At 37.6% G+C, this 23,341-nt stretch overlaps 1 protein-coding gene across 6 annotated transcripts in view; it reads left to right on the top strand.

Moving 5' to 3' along the window:
* The window catches only part of EYA4 (EYA transcriptional coactivator and phosphatase 4), a 150,649-nt gene that overhangs the window by 104,377 nt on the left and 22,931 nt on the right, over nucleotides 1-23,341 (top strand). For 5 of the 6 annotated variants that reach the window (XR_001921368.1, XR_001921367.1, XR_001921366.1 and 2 more), the window contains exons 6-13: nucleotides 1,814-1,906; nucleotides 7,750-7,816; nucleotides 9,807-9,949; nucleotides 10,083-10,226; nucleotides 11,086-11,165; nucleotides 11,539-11,722; nucleotides 18,403-18,539; nucleotides 19,705-19,788. Coding sequence is in view for 1 of the 6 variants with exons in the window: in XM_018078007.1 (XP_017933496.1) it covers nucleotides 1,814-1,906; nucleotides 7,750-7,816; nucleotides 9,807-9,949; nucleotides 10,083-10,226; nucleotides 11,086-11,165; nucleotides 11,539-11,722; nucleotides 18,403-18,539; nucleotides 19,705-19,788 (932 nt within the window). In the remaining 5 variants the exon portion in view is untranslated. The remainder of the gene's footprint in view (nucleotides 1-1,813; nucleotides 1,907-7,749; nucleotides 7,817-9,806; nucleotides 9,950-10,082; nucleotides 10,227-11,085; nucleotides 11,166-11,538; nucleotides 11,723-18,402; nucleotides 18,540-19,704; nucleotides 19,789-23,341) is intronic. The other variant, XR_001921369.1, reaches the window with a different exon arrangement.

Here is a 23,341-nt window from a genome sequence, read left to right as displayed (position 1 = left end):
CTTAGTTTGATTGGCACTAGGGCACCGGCAATGCGGCAGGGCGCTCTCCCTGTCTCAGGGACAAATATATCCATCCCAATTCATCTGCTTGATCTAAACAGGTGTAGGTCAGTTGTACAGTTGTAGATGTCAGTAGCATCCCATATGACTTACTGAAGTAAGGTCCATTAAGCAGTGTGACTGGAAATGGGATGTGATTTTGTAGGAGAGGTAACTCATGCGGGGCTCATCACAGCAGGCTGTGCAGTTCCCGATGAACAGCTTGCTGTGCTCACAGACACAAACAAGAACAGCAGAATGGATCTGCGGGTTCTGGACCTTCTCCCCATGAGAAAACAAAATCCTTTATTTAGCTCATCCACTACCTTTTCCTCTACAGACTGTAAGAGGGATGGTGAACTTGAGGGCAGCTCAGGCTGTTCTTGGACTGAATCAACCTCTGGAAGCACCCCTATGTCTCAACTAAACATGAAGGGAGATTAGCAGGCACCTTTTATATGCCTAAGTTAGGTGACTTGAATCTGAGCCATAGTTTTTAAATATATTGCCGGCTCAGAACATGAAATTCTCGCCTTTCCCATACCACTGCCAGTGAAGTCAAACATGGATGCAGTGATGTTGACAGATGAGAGCTTTGGTCAGCTTAGCTGATGCCCCTCAGAGGCATCAGGTAACCAGCTGGCAGAAAACACCTTTCTTTGGCATGTGTTAGACCTGCTGAGGGGGCTCTGCCAGCCCAGCTGTCACAGCAAAGGCTTCTTCACAAATCCCAGGCTGTGTACTCAGAATTTCAATATCTGGCATACAACTGTGGCAGTAGCCTGTGAAGGTCCTCACTGTAACTTCTCTCTGTGCCCCTGGGCACCTACCAGTCCTGTGATATCTGTAAACATGTTGCTGATATATATGTGATGAATGTTCATGCCCAACCCTAATTGACCTTCACAAAGAAATTATGATAATATGTCAAGGGTTTCCATATTTGTCAGTCAGTCAGCTATTAAAAGCTACAGTGTATTCTGTACTGCTGTTTCTTACCACATCAATTAGATGTGGTGGTTCCCAAACTCCATTACAAAAGTCCATGCCAAATGTTCTGTCCAGGTAACATATTAACTATAAAATCTGTATTGCCTCTGTGGTACTTTCGGTTATAACTTGGATGTTAAGACTGCATGATGATCTGTAAAAAGTAATTTGAGTTTAGAGTGGACCCAAGTGTTTGGTAACCTCTGACTTAGAAGCTGACTTGTGGCTGCCTTTTGTGTCCTACTCTAGTTCTTTGGCTTTTTTTCCTTTCAAACTTCTCTCTTCCTTTATGGAAAATTGCTTGCTGGTAACCTAGCTCAAAAAGGCCCCCACAGACTCTGTAAAAGGGGAAGGGGAAAGGCAACATGCTGGCACTGTGAAAGTAATTTGCTTCTATATGAGCATGAAACCATATTATAATTGTTTTACTTGTCAGGCAAAACTATTTTTGTTATGTGCTACATCCCTTGACAGCTAATGTTTCCTTCCTCTCTGCTACTCTTAGGGAATTGTTAGAATCAATTAAATGTAGGTTGAAATCTCCCCAGAAGATATTCCAATTGCTAAAACCAATAGCTAGACAAATAGACAGATAAAAAGCTATGTAGATGCATGTCCATTCCAGACAGAGCTAGTGTAGATTGTCTCAATTCGGTGATAGAGCAAAGGCTAAAGCTTTTGCACGCATGCTTGTTCTAGCTGGACTACCACTAGTGCGACTGGCATGAGGACTCCAGTACAAATTTAGAAGTAAAATCTCATGTCTACTTATTCTTCTATGTAGTGTCTCTTCTTGCAGTCAAAACAGAACCCATGAACAACAGTGAAACAACAACAACAACTGGAGATGGATCGCTTGACACTTTTACTGGGTCAGGTAAAGCCATAATAAGATCACGTTTTGTTAGATGCACATTATTGTAGCATTTAATAACATTCACTATTGAACTGCATGGAAGCAATTTTTAAAAAGCTACAATAAAGTAACATTTTAAGACCTAATAATAATAAAAATAATAATAACTTTTTCATTTTTGTAAGTGCAACTCTGCCATTTACATGAGGTGGGATCTTAAAGAAGCTTTCATGATTCCTAAGGCGATTGTTGTATGCAAAAATGTTATAGCAATACTGTTATTATAGTACTGTAGAGTTTTTTCTCAGGGTTAGTCATGCATGATCTTGGGAGGAAAAATGGATTGTATTCGTAACAGCCATGCTAATTTGTAAAATTTAAAATCTTAAGGGTTATATCTCATTGCTAATTGTTTTACTCCTGTGAGCAGTGTGTTAGTACAAATGCTGACCAGATTACCATAAATTACTTTCTTTCCATTACAGTGAGCTACTTTCTTTCCATGAAAATAAAGTTTATATTTTACTTTAAATAATCATGTTTCAATTACTTCTTAAAAAAATCAAACAAACAGCAGTTTTTAAGTATATTCCTATAAATTACTAAAATGTGATGAACTGTGGAAAAGTACAGATAATCTGCCTTCTAATCATTAAGTTGAATCCTGCTAATAATAATATTAACAAGGAGAGGAGGGAGAGTAAATTTTACATCTGAAAATACCAGTTCAGTAATGCTCGACTGAAATGTCCATGAAGCCAGGAATTGCCACTCACATTGATGCTATTACTTTGGTAGACTTAGGTAGTCAAACCATATATAAAATATTTTGGAAATCACAGTGTTTCTGTGTAATTAAATTTGTTTTAAAATGAGTGTATGTTTCTGGTTTTTTAGGCATCAGTTATACTCCAAAGTTGATTATTCAAAAAAATACTTATAACAAATATAATGCCTGAAGAAAAGGTCATTAGTGAGATTTAAAGCAAGTGTATACTATTTCTGATGAAAACATTGTCTCCATTATAATTAGACTGAAAGGAACCACATCAACCACAACGAAGTCTAACAAGTTCCATAAAATATCAAATAATCTTGACTAAAATTTAGCTTTTCTTTTTCACTCTTTTGTTACTCAATGCTAGGATTTTATTAGGAATGATTACAGATTATAAAATGTCCAACCACATATATGATTTTGTCATTGTCAGTGAAATTTTATCAGCTTCTGCCATGTATGTAAGGCAGCTGAGTTGTATTCCATGTGTAAAACATGGCTAAGGCAACATTGGGGTACTAAAAACTGCAGCCTCCAGTTCAAGTTTAGATAGTTAAGTAACAGCCTGATTTTCCCAGGTGTCACTCACCCATCAGCTTCCACTGACTTCAAAGAAGTGCTGAGATCTCTACACTTTGGATGTTTGGAAAGTTGGTGCCTCCAAAAAAAAAAAAAAAGACAGGAATTTGAGCCTTGCACAGTCCTTTTTTGCCTGTTAGCCACCTGCATACTCAAAAGAAATATGAACCTGATTCTCAGTTTAGTCCACAAGCTCAAGCATTAAATGAGTACAGTCATTCACAGTGGGAAATCGATAGTCTGCCTGTCTGGGTGACGTGCAGTCTTCATCATCAGAGCGAGGCGCTGATCTGCCTTGACAATGCACCAAGCCTTTCATAAAGATTGAATGCTTTACTTTCACACTTGCCTTTTATTGGTACTTGCAGATTGGACAATTTCATTGACTTTAGGTTTGTGGGAGAAGCGCTAAAGAACAATAAAAACTCAACAAAAACAGTATTTCTCTTGATTTTTTAACCTAACTGGTTATTTGAGAAGTTTAATGGGTTGCCAAAGACAGTAAATACTGACTAGTAGGCAGATGTCATTTCAGATGAGCCAACTGCAACTGAAAAAAATGCATAACAAAGCCCAACACTGAACAGTTTGTTTTTTCCTTACAGTCAGGTACATACGTGTGTTATTCCCAACTATGACAGAGTGATAATGCTGGTACTTTCCTGCAGCTCTCAGAGGACCTGTGCTCTCATTTCGTGAGGATGCACAGACACATAGGCCGCTGTTATCTACTCTGTCTTGTACAAGCATTGGTCAGAAGCACTCAAGTGTTCTTCGTTAAGTAGGGAAGGATTTAGGTGTATTCTTAAATATTTTATTACATCAGACATGGATGAAAAGAGAACTGTAGCTGAGACTCTGCCATGCAGAAATCCTCTCTTTCAAATGCTCTACCCATTAAAATTGATTTTCATGCTCCAAGGGCAGTCAAAACATGTGACTTGTCCTGGAACTGACCAGAAGGCTGAAAAAACCCTGTGGGGTGTAAAGTAGTCAGCTCTGTCCCTAATGACCAGCTGTAACACAGAAAGTGTTGGTCAAACAGAGTGTGTGAGGTATAGGGTGGGAGAGATAGATTAGACTCCACAGAAAACTGTGATTCTGTTGACTGAAAAGTCAGAAAGACAAAGTGTGTAGGTCTCTTGAAGTTAGAGTGACAGTTGCCCTAGTGGCCTTGGCCAGGCCATTGGGACTGGGCATGCTCCTGCTCGGGGCTGCAGTTCAGGTGTTGCAGCTCAAAATCAGGGCTGCAATTCCCCTGTCCTGCAGAGCTGCCCCTGGGAGAATCCATGCCAAACCTCTTAGCATGGGTTAGCCAGGTGAGGAGTCGCACTGTGCATCCCCCTTCCTCTTCCTTTTTCTTCAAAGAAGAACAGTTGGTAATTAATATCAGTGTACTTGGTTTGAAGCTTTGTGGTTCTTCAGCAGACTCCCACCGGGGTAGCATTCACAGGATATGGGGAGGTGCACAGCCTTGAACTGAGATTTTCATACACTGTGAATTTGTTGCAGCTGCTGTACTGTGAGTGCATGCATTCTTGTGTATATATGGCTTACAATAGTGGATTTAATTTAAGAACTGTTATTTTAATGGAATGGAGAGAAAGATACTTGTTGATCTCATTATCCTTTTTACTTAGGATTTATTACACAAAAAAAAAAGGATATAGAAAACAGTTCCTGAAGGCTATAAAGGTGAAGTTAGGAAATGTCTGTTTAACTGCTGTTTAACCTACATTTGGTTGACTTGTGCATAGAGATTGTGATGTTACTTAAGTGAGGTCCTTTTAATCTAACTTTTTTACATGGAATTTTCCAGATGTGTAATGAAAAAATACAAAACTCCAACCTGTGTTAATATACTGAACCCAAGACATGTTATTAAAACAGTTAATGGTCATTTAAATCCCCCACAGTCACCTTGGCCAGCTGATGTGAGAGAGTAACTGGTAAGGGCTGGCTGTCAGCCTTCTTGTCCCTTCTCTGTGAAACAATGCTACTGGGGAGTGGAATATGCCCTCAGTGCCGTAGGGGAACTGGAGAGATCAAGGGTCTTATACCTGCCCTGAAGAACATTCCTCTGATAAATTCAAATAGTAAAAGCTTAGGAATAATTGACTTTTTCAGAGAGGAAACAATTTTGGTGGGTTTTTGTTGTTTTAATATAAGTAACACAAAACAGCATGTAGCCCCATTCATTTAAATGGCTATTTACAGTGGCACAGTTACCAAACCCACAGCAACCAGCCTCCACCATTTCCTCCATTTCCACCAGTCCTCAGAAGTAGGGTTAGGAGGTAGTCAAAGTTGTTTAAGTTTGATAACCCTTAGAGTTACCAGTTTGATCTATGAGATACAGATGAAGTCCACAGAGTCCACTCAGTCATAATGTTCTCTTATGATAGGCCTTACACCCTGTGTTTCTCAAACACCTTATAGTGTAAAATGTAGTACACAAATTGCTGGGACAAACTACAGAGAAAGAGTGAAAAAAACAGATTTTTTTAGTCTTGCCTCTTTTTCTTCCTTACAACTTCCCTTTCATTGGGAAAATTGGAAAAAAGAAAGAAAAGGAAATTTAAAACCAGACATATTCCAAAAGTATTTTATTTTCTTCTCTGAATTTTTAAAATAAGACATATGCAGAAAGAAAAAAAAAAGCAGGCGGGACAGGTTTTTTTTAAAAAACATTAGGTTTTGATAGCTCAAGTGATCTAAATTAATAGTAATTAAGTTCTTTTGTAGTTTACATAGGGTGTGGTGGCATGGTAAATGTGCTTTAACCAAACTGATTATTCAAGTGAACTCTTATACAGCAAATGATCAGACAAAAAGTGGAGCAGTATGGGCAAAAGTGATCCAATAAGCCAATAATGGATCACAAAAGTTCCTTGTCCTGAGAATCACCAAGGTCACTCTATTAGCTATTGCTTGTCTTTAGAAAGGTCACAGAGATACAAAAGGGAAGAGTAATTGCTCTTTGAGCCTTAAATAACTGCGAGCTTCCTTTAGAGTTCTGTGGACTGATTATGTTGATAGATACAGCTATAGGTTTGTCTAACTCTGGGAATAGCTGCCTGCACATGTAGCGGATTACTCTGTGAGTTGAGCTTAAACTATGGAAAGGCATTCTCAAAAAAAAAAAAAAAGAACCACACAAAATGAAATTTAGCAGATTTTTATCATGGGCAAACCGTCAGTACCTTTTCAAACAGCAACTCTTTCGTGAAATCTGATGGCACATGCTTTAAAAGTTATTATCCAGTTCTTCTTCACTTTCAAGCCATACTCAACTGCACATTTTAAAAAGAAGTTAATTGTTTTTCTTCTACTGTATTTTCCTTTTAAGTCCTATACATTCTAAATGCATTTAAACTAGCTTTAAAAATATCAAGCTCTGCATATGTTCACAGCAATAGATCTGAAAGACGTTAATTAGGCCTGGATGTAGAAATATATCATGTTTCATAAAATAGTTAGGAACCTAAACCTATTTGTCACTTATATAATTCTGAATGTTCATTTCTACTACCATTACGAATAACTCAGGAAGAGGGTACACTTTGAAGTACAACTATGATTGATTAGACTAAAGAAATTCCAGTGCTTCGTTGTGTACTACTTTAATCTTTTGAAAAGTGAATGAACAGCAGATGGCCTAATAAAGACACTCTGTATGTTTGCCCAGTATGGATTTGCTCTGAAGGGATTGGTTCAACACTTAGAGTACGTATATTTGGAATACATCTGTCTTAGTCAAGACAGATGGCTAAGGGAAAGAGAAACTTCCAAACACTTGGAATTAATCCAGTGTGAGCATCGCTTCTGAATGAAATTTTAATTGGTTATGACTATTGTTCTGTTAGCTTTTTTGGAAGAATGCAGCTGTGAATAGTATAGACATACACAATTTGGATGGCTACTGAACAAGACTGTTTATCCATACTTCACAGTAAAAATATTGTTGTTAGCGAATGTATTCTAATCTGCCTGTCTATAAAGAATGATATTTGCTTTCTTGTGATCAGCCCAGTGTCTTCCTAAGCTGACTAAAATTAGCAACAACCATATAAAACATGCTTTTCCATCCAGTATTAAAATTGAACTTGTTAATGTGAGCCTTTAAAGGTTTGTGTATGTTATCTCAATACCATATGTTAAATCACAAGCTTCTTTTTAACTATCCCTTTTAATGCAGCTTGCAAATTTGAACGATCTACGGTGTGTGGATCACAGATGATGTATGAAATACACGCCTCTGCAGTATACTCAGAAATGTGTCAGTCAAGCTGAAAAAGCACAACACCTCCATGCTAACTAGAGGGTTCCGCATAGCAATGAATGATTTACAGTTTTTTAATTTTTTTATTAAGATGTTGCAGTTCAAGGGACATCTGCTTCCTTGAAAAGCTGTGTATTTCAATAAGCTTCTCTGTTAATGCTGCTGTTTGGATGTATCGGTCTCATGGTGTTTCTAACTGCTGTACTCTTGTTTTCTGTTTTGCAGTAATAACAAGTAGTGGCTACAGTCCAAGATCAGCGCACCAGTACTCTCCGCAAATATATCCGTCCAAGTTAGTGTCTGCACCTCTTCTAGTCTTTTATAGGGAATTGACCTTGGCTGTAGGCAGTTCTGTGGTTTGTTGCAAACAAGTGTTCATCAGCAGAAGAAACAGAGAAAGAGGAAAATTCTTAAGCCACAGTACTGGCTCCCTCTCCAACTTTTTTTCCCTCATGTGTCTGCAGAGTAAGATCCTGCTTTGCGCAGTATTGCTGCACAAGAAATAGCCTTGGATATCTGCACACAATAGAAGGAAAAAAATCAGACTATTACATTATTGGACATCAGCATATTAACAGTACTAGCAATATATACAGAAATATTTTGAAGAAGTCAGTTTATATGTAGAAATCACAATTGCATGTGCGAGTTGCATTCTGGGGGTAGCCCTGTCCCTGACCCTCCCAGGGCCATCGTTGCCAAACATTTCCAGACATTCTACCATCACGAACCAGTCTTTCCTCATCCCTCTCCATAATCATAACATTTAAAAATCAAATAAATTAAATAAATTGGATTAGCTTTTAATCTCATTATTTTTAAACCATCAGGTGATAGGAATAGAAAATTTCTTTCTTTCTTTTTTTGTTGTTTTTGTTTGTTTGTTTGTTTGTTTTGGGGGGGGTTCATGGGGGTTTTTTTGTTGAGGAAAACAGGGTTTTGGACAATCACATGAATCCAGGAGTGCAGATATTAGGAAAAAACACAGAAGATTTCACAGAAGATGAAACTACTGCAGCTGGCAGTCTGTTAGTTTGCTTGTCCTATGATCAGTGCTGTGCACAAGGGTGCTTGATTCCAGTATGCCATCTATTTGTTTCCATGTATTTGATACAGGACGCAGCTACCCGTGTGACTTTGATACAGAGAAAACATTGACATTGTAGCTAATTAGGCTTTTTCAAGTTTTGGGGTTTTTTTCCCCAAATTTGTATTGGTATGATGGTAGCCAGTATTTATTAATACGGAAAGTAGGTGCCTGAACAAAGAGCCCTCATTCCACTTAAAACAGGTTTTGGCAAACTATATTAGATATTCTTGGCCATATACATTACAAGATTTAATAGAATTTTTTTAATCTACTGTTACAATTTTTTGGCATATAAATTAATGAGCAATCCTTTTCTGATAGTAAAAGCTGCCAACTGTACTGAACTAATTAGAAAGAAAAAAATTTTAAAAATTAGAATCTGAAATTTAGTCCTGGCTTTTAATGGCCAGGTTTCAGTTAGCGTAATTCTACAGAGTGTGTTTATTCAACTCTTGGTCCATAAAGTCTTATTTGACTTACAAAACAATCCAAGAAAAATGTTTCTCTGTATATTTTTGCAACTCTAGAGGGCAAAAATTTTAAACTTGGTTTTATTCAATCTCTCTATAAAACCCTAGTATTCATAAATAAAGACCATTTATGTTTCCATTCTGTTTCCCTAGCCTATATTTTCCAAACATTTAAAGCCCATCTGGTTACCAAAGTATTGCTGTCAATATTTTTTGTGCCCCTCTTAATATGTGTGATCCATCTCTCATTGAAGCTAGAGGCTAGATGTCTGTTGAAGCAGAACCTACAAAGATGACATAATGTACTAGCTTCAGCATTCACCTCTGTATTTTCTTTATTCTTCTAGTCCAAATTTCCTTCCACTGGATTAAAAAAGCGTGGGGGCTTTTCTAATTTAAACGTTCTGATCTTGGCTGAAAGGGGTCAAATCCATATAAAGCTGTGCAGCAGTGTCAGGGCCTACTTCGAAGTGGACACAGTAGCTTAAGAATTAAATTGTAGTGATGGGATGGCACAAAATATTCACTGTGCCTTGGGGAATGTGAGACAGAGTGTTTTTCAGCTTATTTCAGTGGGGGATGGAACAAATCCCAGAAGAGGAGCAGTTGGCAGAATAATGAACTGCCTTTGGACGTCTTTAAACCTTTTGCTTTACTTTATTGCTTGAATCAACATACAAAGCATTTGTTGCCACAGTAATGCTATTTTTCCTGATATTTAGGCCCTATCCACACATTCTTTCTACACCAGCAGCTCAAACAATGTCTGCCTATGCCGGACAAACCCAGTATTCAGGAATGCAGCAACCAGCGGTCTATACAGCCTACTCACAGACAGGACAGCCCTACAGCTTACCCACTTACGGTATTTGGCCTCTTATTACTTCACTTTATGTAGAATAAAAAGTATTGCCAACTTGAGTGGTTTTGCTTTCTGTTTTTTCCCGACTGTAAGAAAATATTTTAAAGAATCAGTTGAAAATTAATTTCTTATACAGATTTGGGTGTAATGTTGCCAGGCATCAAGACAGAAAGTGGGCTCTCGCAGACCCAATCACCACTGCAGAGCGGGTGCCTCAGTTACAGCCCGGGGTTTTCGACCCCACAGCCAGGCCAAACACCCTACTCTTATCAGATGCCAGGTGAGTAACCAACTCCAAAATTTAAAGCTAAGTATTTCTTTCCATTACTAATATGCATATGTGTGTTCATTTTGATAAGTTAGTTTGGATGTGGTCATGCAATACAGTCCCTGTTTACACCTTTTTTGGGTTTTTTTTGCGGGGTAAAAAAATTACATGGCAGGACTGGAAGCATTTGTTATATTTATTAACATAAACAAGTCACTTTGCCTTATTTCCATGTTTCTGAGTATGACATAATTTGATACTTGGGTTAACATAATTTTTTAGAATTTCTCCTTAATTCATATTTATTCTTTCATTTACTATTCATTTAGTTATTTACTTATTACCCTTTGATCACTGACAACATGTTTTATTTGGATAATTTTTAGGCTTCTTGTACAACAGTTAATCTTTTGAATATTACAAATTACAATATGAATATCTGATTTATGTTGAAAACAAGGACATGTCTCATTACAGATTGATTAAAAACACATCAATCATTAAATAGTATTTGAAAAGATTTTGTTTTGTGAATGTAACACCAAAGTGTTAGAAATTAAAACAAAAGAGAAAAAAGTATTTTAGGAGAGATGAGACACCGCAATAAATTGAAAAATGCTTTCTAGATCAGTGAGGTGGCTTACTGCTAATATCTTCCTTTCATGGTGTGAAGAGAAATGTATGCTTGTATGTATGGAAGTAGCATTTCATTTCTGTTAAAGTTTCATTACAATATTTTATTATTTTACCAGTAAATAAAAGTTGTTTTTTTCTTCTGATTCTTTTACATCTTAACATGGAGCATTCTATTTAGAATTTTATTTTGATTCACAGGCAAATTCTCACAATTAATTGAAATTTTTAATCTTAGGTTCTAGTTTTACACCGTCGTCCACAATTTACTCAAACAATTCTGTTTCGAATTCCACAAACTTCAGTAGTTCACAACAGGTATGAATTTTTATTTGCCAATTATGAGAGGACTTATATCACTCCAGTTATAGCATGTTACTTTAACTGAGGTCTGTTATGTTGAATGACATTTACTGTGGTTCAATGCTGTTTTCTGTGGAAAGTGATCAAAATCTCATTGGAAACCTGGTTACATCTTGTGGCATTTAAATATTTCATCAATCTCACTGTAGTTTTTTAGCAAATATCCTTAAATTAAAAAACATTAAATATTCTTAAATTAAAAAAAGTGCTAACCAAGCCTTCAGAATGCTTGAAAAAGTCATGTGATTGTACATTTAGAAATACTTAATGGAAAAAAATCATTCATTACTGTACTTAATTAAGTGCTCTGCTGCATTTGCTGTTTTAGGATTATCCATCATACACAGCTTTTGGCCAAAATCAATATGCACAGTATTACTCAGCATCAACATATGGTACATATATGACCTCAAACAACACGGCTGATGGCACTTCATCATCATCATCAACCTACCAGTTACAGGACTCTCTCCCTGGCTTGACTAGTCAACCAGGTACAGATCTACATTCAGGTGAAAACAATTTTTCTATTTTATTCTCTACTTGTATAAAGACGGGATTTCCACATCCACCTTGCATTGATTGAATGCCTTGTTTGAATATCGACATTTTAAGTCATGCCTTTCAGAAAACTTCACAATGTAAACCAGCCAAAATAAGTTTTTTACTGTATAGTTAGGAAACCTGTCATGTTTGCTAGTCAAATGAAGTGTTTTAAGGCTGAGATGGTTGTCACTATTACTGACAGTGGGAGATTCCTGTTTCCACCTACACATTCTGAAGTATGGCTGTAAAGAATTTAACACAAGATACCATTGTTCATTTAACTATACCCCAGCCATGCTAGCAAGAGCATGGCTGGGCTTTATTCAAATGTGTACAAGCCATCTATGCTTGTTAATTCACTAATTTAGGTAACAAAGAATAGAGAAATAGCTTAATAGCACAAGTCTCTTTAAAAAAAAATCATATTGAACTAGTCTAATTTACAAAAAGAGCATTCTCAGGAGACACGAGGAGGCTCCCTTTTCCTGCCCAGCCCTGCCCTCTTGTGCACAGCCACCACATCACAGCCGCAGCACAGTAGCCTGTTACTTGTATTCCTAGGACACCCCTGGTGGGTAATGACAGTTCATTTTTCCTCAGCACTCAGAGCAGTGTCTTCCGGGGCTTCTTTGCATCACTGGCTTCACTCAGGCAGCATGGGTAGTGTCTCCCTTACCCACAGACTGGGAGCATTTCTAAAAAGACTTTTTTCTTTTTTCATGGCTGGGCTTCGCGAACAAAGATTTGGGAAAGGCTCTACCCACGTTTGTTACAAGCACGCTGGTGGCTAAAAAGGCCAATACAAGATAGGCACGTCCGGTTACAAAAGGCACAGCAGAAAGACTCCTTAGGTGGTATATTCTGCAAGGCACGAATCTTTCTGCATTGTCTTTTCCTCTCGAATCCTGCGTGCTTTCTCAAAAGCATCAGCAGCATTATAAATGGTGTGTCTCCAGGCCTCCCAATTGGAGGCCAGAGTAAACCAGTTATGTAGATCAATATGGCCAAGGCTGAGATGTTGTTTTAGGGAGTCCTTGTATCTTCTCTTTAGGGCTCCTCTCATGTGGCAGCCGGTGGCAAGTTCACCATAAAGCAAGATCTTAGGGAGGCGGTGGTCCTTCATCCTGGAGACGTGCCCTGCCCAACACAGCTGTGTTCTCAGCAACATGGCCTCAATGCTTGTGACTGCTGCTTGTTCTAGAACAGACGTGTTAGTCACATAATCTGACCAGTGGATGTTTAGGATTGTACGGAGGCAGCGTTGATGGAAGCGTTCTAGGAGATGCAGGTGGTGGCGGTAGATGACCCATGATTCAGATCCATATAAGAGAGTAGACAGCACAATGGCTCTGTAAACACTGATCTTGGTACTTTTCTTCAGGTGTTTATTTTGCCAAACTCTTTTATGGAGCTTTCCGAAGGCACTATGTGCCTTTGCTAACCTGTTGTCTATCTCCCCGTCAATCTTACCATCCGAGGAGATGAGGCTACCTAGGTAATTAAACGGCTGGACTGATTTGAGTTCTGATTGGCCAGTGGTGATATGGGGATGATGGAAGACTTCCTGAGGTGCCAGTTGATAGAGAACTTCTATCTTCTTTAAGCTGACTTCCAACTTAAAAGACTAACAAACTGACTTTTGGATTAGGCTCTGCATAGGGGAGGAATATGTGCTTTAGTCACAAAATCAACTTACTACATAATTTTTTCCAACAACTGCACCATCTTATTGAGAAGTACAGTAGAAAGACTATTATTATAATGAATGTGTACAAAGGAAAGGTAACACTGTGTAGAAAAGTATAAGCAAAGCCTCATACTTAATATAAGCTGCTTAAATTTACTAAAAATGTTGGAACTTTAATTGCATGAGTTCAAATTTTTCCTACCTAGATGTTTTCCTCAGGCTGATTTTTAAAGTTCAAGTGTGTGCATGTGTGCGTGTGTTTGGTGTGTGGTGTGGTATCCTATGGATATGGATATGGGTATGGATATGATATGGAATAGCTATGGGGAGATACACATTCCCTTGATTTTTTATGAAAAGTGTAATATATTATTCGGTAGTCTCAGAATGTAAATTTAGGAAGAAAAAGTTAAGAGGTAATGCAACATCAAGTGAAATTTCAACAGTTTGAGGATATCTATAACAGATACAAATCATATGTATTTTTAAAAGAGAATGAAGCATTTTAATAATTGTGCATGTCCTGTGTACTTTTCCTTGTTTCTTTATTATTCCTTCATATTCTCATTTGAGAAAATCAGTTTCCCATATTGCCTCTCCCTTATGTATCTCTGTTTCCTAAAAATGCTGTGTAAATTTATCATCTATTATGAACACCCTTAGTATTGAAGAAAATTGGCAAAAAAAGGAATCTTACAGAATTTGAACAGGTTGAAAAATTACCGAAGGCTTCACGTCTGTGAAACATTAAAGATTTTTCTTGGTTGTGGATTGTTTAAACATAGGAATTTGCTTTCTTTTTAAGTAGGTTGTTCATCTGAACTTAACAAATCCACCCCCATCTGTTCCTTATTTCTGTTGAGTGTTGCCCTGATCATGCGACCCTCTGCCGAGAGTGAAACGCCCACTTTGTGAATGCATGTCATGCCTATGCACTTCTGTGTCACTGTAAAAATATGTTTCCATTGGTGAGGTGCAGTGTCTTGGAGACCATTTCAGATACTGCAGATCTTTAGCACTCACCATGTTCACTTACTGTCTAACAGACCTTAAGTCCTTAAGACTTACTCCAACTAAAACCTAAGACTAAACACAGCAAGGCACTTCATTCTTCTGCCATCTCTTCTAACTATTAATTCAAATATCTAATCAAAACCTCTAGTACCCTCCAAACATATAGGATTTCTCAGTTTCATAATAAATCCCCATCAGATCAAGAGTTAATATCAGTTACAATTTTACTTATTGACCAAGTAAAGAAAATGAGATGAAAATTGAAATAGACTTTACTCTTTCTGATATTCATGACAAGCAATAACACATTACAAGCCAGGAAAAAAAAAAAACAAAACAAAAACAACCCCAACAAACCAGGCTTGTAACGTTGCAGCCATCTTCTGTCTGCTGTGTCAGGTAAGAATATGTAGCAAAAGTCAATCCATAAGGAAAGTATGAAGGGGCTCAGAAATTCATCCATCCCACATCTGTGTGATGCTCAAGCCTCAAGGCTTCTGAGTTTGTATTGTGCCTGCTTTATATTAAGATTTTTCAAAATGCACTCATTACCAGAGAACATTTGTGAGAGAAATAAGTATCCCCTAGGGCACTTCATCTCAAATAGGGATAACTCAGATGAACCCTGAGATGAGGTCTCAGGGGATAAGTATATATGAGTACATTTGATGAATACATAAGTACATTTAATCTAGGGCAAATAAAACTCTAGCAGAGGAAATAGACCTGGATAAAAGCTTCATGTTAAGGCATCTCACTTTCATATGTCCAGGGTTAAGGGAGGTGAATCACTGTAGGATATTAGCTCCTGTTTGGTTACTGCGATGCAGCAAAGCTTACTCTCTTAATTTGGTACCCACAATGAAGTCACCCTTTGCAGATTCTCTGGGAGATGGCATTAGGTTTAAATGCACTGCATAAACTCTTTTCTCCTGCTTAAGTGGTAGAACTGTGTTTTAACAAGGAGGAGAGGATGTTCACATCAAACCAGAGATGGGAAACAATATTCTGGGTATGAAAGGCGACCTCCATTTGTAGTGGTGATGCTGTAACTCCCTATCCTCTAACTGGAGTGCTGCAAGGTCTCCACAGAATGAAAGGCTTCATATTGGATACAAACAAGTATATGAATGTGTGTAAGAACATCTGTGATAAAGCGGTCATTCCACATTCTGGTTTTAACAGTTTCCTCTTGTTTTGTTGGATCCCTGATGCTGCTTGTAGCCCAGGAGGTTATGTAGTATATTTATTAGGCATGTGTTGAATCCTGGAAAAGCTAAAAAATTTCAAACATTGTCATAAAAATTTCTTCTAATATGAGCTGCAGTAGGAACTCTTCACGAGGGTAATGTTTTCAGTACTCTTTGATACTAGAATTTCTCACATTTCTTTATGTTACGTGGCTGAATTTTTAATAAGTTTTCATTTTATCAGTATTGACCTCATTTCTAAAGCAGAGGATAAGAGAATGCAGTTTCTCCTTTAGCCTGCTGTTGGTAACAAGCAATTCAAGCAATTAAGCCTACAGTTGTTTGAAAAAAACATGCACTACTGACTTCTGCAGTTCTAAAATAGATGCATACCTTGCATTCAAGTAAGAGACAGCTGCTCATTCTGATTTAGAGATTAGCATAATGAAATAAAGTTGGCTTTAAATATCTAGATTTTACAAGGAACAATGATTAGTTACAATAGTAATTAGTAGATAATTATGCAAACATGTACAGCATTGACCCAAACAGAAGCCTGGGGCAAGTGGTAATGGCTAATGCTAAATGAAAATTGAAGTTATTTACTTTGGTCGTTGGATACTTTCAGAGAAGATTTAGAACAGGGCTTCTTTTTTTTGTATTTCATTTATAAACACAGTCATTGAGAACAGATGTTTTAATACATTACTGTAGAATGAGTTTTGATTTTATTTTAGAATGTTGAAATGTTATAAATATGAAGCCTTTCTGGTAAGAATGTAAACATCCATCTTCACTTAATTTTTGCCTTTTCATTTCTGATTTGGTTTGGGATATTTTTTCCACTCTGTCTGAAAAATCTAGTAAACTGTATTTTTGTACAGAACTCTTGCACACTCAGAACTTCTTTTGAAGCCAGTGTAGGTCTTTGCTGCACAAGGATCCTGGTTAAGAAGCTTCTTTTTGTACATTTTTACATTTACCAAAATATGTTTTGCCGTTCTTCTTATGGGGGAAGAACTAAGATAATGTGATCTTATTGATTGCTTTACTGCCTGCAGTGTCCTTACTGACATCAACATCATACTAGGGATAGAAATGATTACTCAATGAGAATTCTCTCCCTTCATTCTGTAAGAACAAGAGAAACCACAATGAGAACATTTTTCGTTGGGTATTATTATTGCTGCTTAATTTTCCTGTCATTTTTTGGCAAATAAGAATTTTAACTGACAGAGAAACTACTATAGAATGCATATAATCCTTATCCAATTCAGGACAGAGCTATCTAAAATGGTATCTGGAATAAATTCTCAAATTGCAGTTTTGAAAAATCTCTTCTTAGCTGCTGTCTGAAAGTTCTGCTCTGTTTTTTCTGCAAGCAGAGAAGCACTTTCTGAGGAAGTGAGAGAGGCAAATCTGATTTCCTCCTATTTCATGGAGGATTCATCACCTTCCACATATATACAGGGCTGTGGATTCTAGGCCATGAAAATAAGTCTTTATACTTCATTTAAATCAATCAGTCAAATAAACAAGTGTACCCCAGAGAACTTAGATGTGTCCTTCTTCAGGTAAATGTCCTAACCAGTAGGCTCAGGAACTAAGTTTCTTCTTATTCTCCCTTTCCTTGAATCTGTAATACTTTCATCAGAATGTCTAGAGCTCTAGAGCTGCCATTCAGGAATGTAACATCATGGGCTTAAATCTTTTTCTTCCAAAATATACACCAGTATGTTTCCAGTCAAGATGTAAATCTTCCAGTATATTTATTTTTAGTATCTTTTGTATGTGGTTGACTGCAAGGTGTAAACAAATGATGGAAGAGATTAAGAATTCAGCTGTTGTGTTACATTATGTTACTGCAGACTCAACTGAGACCTTCAGTCTCCTTTTTCTTTTTAGAGCCTGCTAGATCATAATTGGTTTCTAGCAAAGAGGTCAATGACTTGAGGAAGATCACAGAAACATTCAGTTATTCATGTTGGAAGGGACCTCAGTGAGTCTTTTGGTCCTATCTGCTCATGGATGAGCCAGCTTAGGTCATGTTGCTCAGGGCTGTGTCCAGTGCAGTTTTGAGTATCTCCAGGGGTGGAGAATGCACAGCCTCTCTGGCTGGGAACCCATCCCAGGTCCTGACACTCTCACAGTGAAGAAATTTTTCCTGATATCTAATAGGAATAACCCTTGCTGTGATTTCTGTCTGTGTGTCTTGTCCTTTCCCTGCATACCTCTAAGGAAAAAAGAGGTGAATTCTGCTAGAGAGTAGTGACATGGGAGGAGGAGATGAAGCAGGAAGCTGCCTGGCTGTTCTGGGGCATGGACGAGTGTCAGAGGGTGTTCTGGTAAAAGTAATGCAGGACTTGGAAATAAGTCTAGCTGAACTTCAAACATGGGAAATGAACTACCTAAGTAAAAGGCACTTCATGTTTTGAGAAGCCATTACTGTGACTTCTAAAATACATCATCCTTGATGATATTTTACCTAGGCTTATGCATATTTGTGTATGTATCTGCAGATGCATATGTGTCATTTTAATCTTATTCTGCTAGGGTTTAGAATGTTTCATTGGTAAAGTCAAAAGTGTATGTGGCATCTGCTGATTCCATCTACATAAGACACTCATTTTTTACAGCTTTTTTTACATGTATCTTATTACTGACTTTGCATACAGACATGTCCAACTTTGAGAAAAGAAAAAAAAATTATTTAAAAATCCAGTACTAATTTTTACATGAATGGTTGACTTCACAGGGGAGTTTGACACAGTGCAGAGCCCCTCCACGCCAATTAAAGATCTTGATGAGAGAACATGTAGGAGTTCTGGGTCGAAGTCTAGGGGTAGAGGACGGAAGAATAATCCATCACCCCCTCCGGACAGTGACTTGGAGGTATGCCTGTGGTAATTGATGAATGTTGATGTGGAGATTTCTTCTGTGAAGAGTAAATTCTGAAAACTGCATCTGTAGAAATAGCTTAAAGCATTTTAGAAAACATCATGGACTCAGTCTCACTAACTGAATGCAACAGAGATTAGTAGCTGCTTTAACATACATGTACAATGAGACTTTACTGTTCTGCATCACAAAGTTAGGCAGAAAGGTAAATGTGTTTCAGCCTTGTTCTTTTTAGCTCTCAGATTGCATGTCTTGCAGTTCCTCATGCAATAGAAGCACAAATCTGTACTCAAAATTGTGACATTTTCTTTTAGTTTTTTGAGTAGGAAATCTCAAATATATCATTCAGCTTAATTGCATATATTTATGGACACCGTGTAAATATGTAGGATCATCCGAATGTAACCTTTAAGTACTTAGGCATCAGTTTGTCCGTGTGCTTGTAAGTAATGTCAGCAGGTTTCAATGAGGCAGGGCTAGGCACTGAATGTAAATGCCATTGCTTTTGTACAGGAACTTATATATTTTTTACTTTTTAAAGGATTTAACTTTTCCAGTGAAGAGACTAACTTCTTACATTTCAGGCTTCTTTTGTTTTGTTTTGTTTGGTTTGTTGTTTTGTTTGTTGGGGGGGGTTGTTCATATGTTTATTTGTTGTTTTTTATTTACCAATGAAAATGAAAACTAGTGAAATTGAATTAATGAAATGGAGTTACTATGATCTGTTATATTCTATAATATTATTTAAATTCTGCATTATATGTGGCACTTTTACCCAAGACCTTATTTTAGTACTACAGTAGAAATAAAGAAGAATCTTGAATCAATAAGACTCACAGAGAAGTACCTGAAAGTACTGTTTATCCTTAACAATTACGTTTGACTCCACATCATGTTTCTGAAATCTGTGTTATAGAGCTTTTGTGAAAAGCTTTTTTGAGGACAAATAAGAAATGGTTGAAGAGAAAAAAAGTTACTCTCCTTTTGAGTTTTTACCATGCATGATACACTGTTACTGCTGATTTTCAGAGAAAACCTGCTCTGTTAAATGGTTGATGAAACTTTAGGACTCCGTTGACTTTTAGCCCCCCCTGGGTGGGATGGTGGTGGAACTTGGATGTTATTTGTTCAATAATATTTTCCCCAATTCTCTTTTCAGCGTGTATTTGTTTGGGATTTGGATGAAACAATCATAGTTTTTCATTCACTGCTTACAGGATCCTATGCACAAAAGTATGGCAAGGTATGTGAGTTATGAATTCTGTGTCAATTCACTTTATCAGAGCTATCTGGCTTGCATATATATATATATATATATATATATATATATATATATATATGTTTTTCACCTCCCACATTCATTATGACTTGGTCATAGTTGGAGGGAAAGTGTACAGGAAACCCCATTTTCAGAGGGTTAATGTGAAGAAGTCAAGGACAGAAATGAGACACAGACTCTAAGCACAGTATATAAGGGCTGAAGCAGATGCTGCAAATGAGGGAAGAGTTTATAGAGGAACAAGGGTGAGGTTTCTGACATTGGAAGAGACATTTCAGGGAGATAATAGATGAAGTACACAAATGGAAATAACTGAGAGTATGTGGATTTGTAGAGGAAGAAATAAGACTGGAGTGGTAGATAAATTTATGGGAAATTGATGAATCAGGGTAAGTAAGAGTCTGATCTATTTCAGTGCCAGCTGCAGATGTTATTCTTTGACTCCCCACCTTTTCTGGGAAAACTTTGGTTCCCTTGGCTGGCTCTGGGGTGAGTAATGCTGGGGAGTGAAACTGCCTCTTAAGTAGTTTTAAGCATCATCTCCCCTCCCATGAGTCGAAAAGGAGTTCAAGTCACAGAGCAGTGAGCCTGAGAGTAGGAAGAAGAGTGAGGGAGGCAAAGAGAGGCAGTGGCAGCCTGCAAGAACAGAAGCTCCCTTGCTGAGTCAGCAGTGAGCCCCACTGTACTGGTGATGGGAGCCCAGGGAATGGTTGCTCCGGCAAAGGAGAAGGGGCTGGTGCATAGCAACAGGAGCAGACTGCTGGGAGTAGAGCTAAAGGCCTGAATAAAATGAAAAAAATTAAAGCAAATACGTGGAAGAAAGAAAATGGACAAGAGGAATGTTGGTATGTACATACATAGTTTTCTGTGTGTTGTGCCATTCCAGTGAAATGAATGCAAAGGTATTACTTTTTAAGAACATAACCAGAGAACATAATATGACCATGTTCATGCTCTGTCAGATAAAGGGTTTGTTTAGCATCTTTTCAGCCTCTTTATTCTGGCCAGAATCAGATGCTTGAGAAAAACATGTAAGAAATAGTGTATTACAGAAATGCTTTTCACAGCTACCTCTCCAACCAGTGAGTTAGAAATGTCCAACGCCAAAACCTGTGGATTATAACCATGGATGGGCCAGTCTTCCATGTGAGCAGCCTTTTTTGGTTATTAAAAATAAATAGGAAAAATCAGAGGCCAAATGACAAATCTGAATTTCTGGAATTCTAAGATAAGGATAGTTATTCATGTATTTTTAAAAAAATCAGCTTTGCTTGCTTTGCAGCTTCACAGTGCCAAATCTGTGCACATTTCAGTACTCTGTCAAGAAATCCTCTTCTACTGTTTTTCAAATATTGTAACAACAGTGACTTTGTCAGAACCATTTCCAACTAATAGTTTTCAAAACAAGAGACAAACCTAGCTTAACATGAACATTTCTATGACTTTGAGAGTAGCCTATAGTTTGCCATAGGACTTTTTGAATTGCTCCAGTGATGCAGTCATTCCTTTCATTCTTTTTTGATTGTGCCCTTAAGATGTTTCCTAAATCAACTTTAATGCAGAGTTTTTGAAATCAGAGCACATTTTCTGGCTCACGAAACATCTATGGATAAGTTTGAAAACTGTCTTGGAAACTGCAACAGAAATGTAATTCCTCTTCATTTCCCACTTGGTTAGGAGTAAGGATATTTGAAAACATCCCAGTACCATTGTTCTTAAGAACACATGTGCTGCTAAAACTGACTCTTCATGCAGAGACTTTAGAACAGTAATGGCATATTAACAGCCGGTAGTACTAACAGTAGGTAAAGTCGGCTTCTACAAACCAAGAGTATCTCAAGGGTAGCTGAGATCAGCATCAGTAAACAAATGTCATGGACGACTACGAAGCAAAAGGCAGGGAATTCCTAAGTAAAATATTTTTTTCTTTTCCTTTTTCTTTTCTTTTTTGGTAGTGATAGGTGGCATCCACACAATGAAGGAAAGGTACTCATTTCCAGGCACTGTAGACTTTTTCTTTCCTGCAGTGACTGCCTTTGCCATATTTACATACAATTTGTTTGGAATGTAATGAGTAATTACCAGTGAAACTCAAATATATATATTGTTAACTGCAAGGTGGCTAGAGCAGTAGGAAAGGGAATGCAGGGAGAGCTTATCATGAGCAGGCTTTAGTTTTTGCATGTCACTGAAGTGCTGACTAAACTTAAGGTGGGATGTGTCTGAGCCTAATTGCCTAAGAGGTTAGAAATGGGAGAAGAGAAAGATACCACAGATGGACTTGACTCAGTCTCTGATGCATGATGCATTGTTAACAAATGTAGTCCTTATCTTTTCTGCATATGATTTCCATCTTTACACAAGGTCTTAATACAGATCGAAGATTGGATTGTTATGAGAATGGGGTTGCTATGAGAGTAAATAGTCCAGGTTGTCAGCAGAAGCTGTGTGAGCACATAGGTCTTTCAAAAGTCTTGAGAGAGCTCTTTATCCTGGAAAGGTGGTATAAAATCATTACTTAACAATGAAAAAAGAAATAGCGATGATACTAAATTATTTAATTGGGATGATTTGCTATCTGATTTTAAAAAATAAAGGCATCTAATGTCACACAGATGCTCAGCCGTGTATACTGTGTTCTTCCACATGTATTTTATGAGCTCATTTTGTATAACATAACTGAGTTACTCCCAAAAAAAGAAACCCCACCAAAAAAAACCCTCACAGGAAAAGCAGAATTTTCCCTATCTCCCATATTTAATTTTTCTACATGAGAATAGCATGTCTTGTTAATCTGAACATTGCTTTAAGGGAAGGCATCCCATACCATTTCTACCAAGTGTGCTCACTTCATAATTGCAAGGAGTGAGTGAGATGAGATGCAAGGAGCGAGTGTAGAGCTCGTGCGAATATACAGTCAGGCAAGGATATTCACCTACAGTTCTTTCCCATCTACTCCTTGACATGCAAACTTTCATTCCTCGTTTTCACCAGCTCCTTTCCCAGTTTCTTTCAGTAACCAGGTGAAAAGAAAAACTCAGAAATTAGTCTTTTAATCTCTCTGTTCTGCTTCAATTCAGGCTGCGCAGGTGTGCAGTGAGGGGAGGTGCAGCATATTATGGCGAAGGGCTCTGTATGTGAGTGTAGAAGCACTTGAGAGCTGCAGTTGTACCTGGAGATAAACACTTTCTCTTTAAAAATATTTCTACAGTTTAACAAGTGGTTGGAGTAGAAAAGAAAAAGAAAAGGCAAACCAACATTCCCATAGGCAATGGGGGCTTTCATAGGCAGAGAATATTTGGGAAGGCCTGGATCCGGTAGGCAAGTTTCAGATTGTATATTTTTCAAGAGAACAACAAATTTCTGACTTATGCCTGAGGGTTTATGAAGTTGAGAATGGACACTCTCCTTGGTATATACTTGTTCAGCACTTTGCATGGTGTGATAGTTATTTGACTTCAGGATTTTCTAGAGCTGTTATAATAACCGTGTTAAAAGCAAAATTAAAAGTTGCTCA

The sequence above is a fragment of the Manacus vitellinus genome, unplaced genomic scaffold (assembly GCF_001715985.3).
Source record: "Manacus vitellinus isolate BGI_N305 unplaced genomic scaffold, ASM171598v3 scaffold_4_pilon, whole genome shotgun sequence".
NCBI classification, from domain to species: Eukaryota; Metazoa; Chordata; class Aves; order Passeriformes; family Pipridae; genus Manacus; species Manacus vitellinus.
The sequence above is the reverse complement of the archived record's forward strand: the minus strand, read 5'-3'. Positions and strand labels throughout refer to the sequence as shown.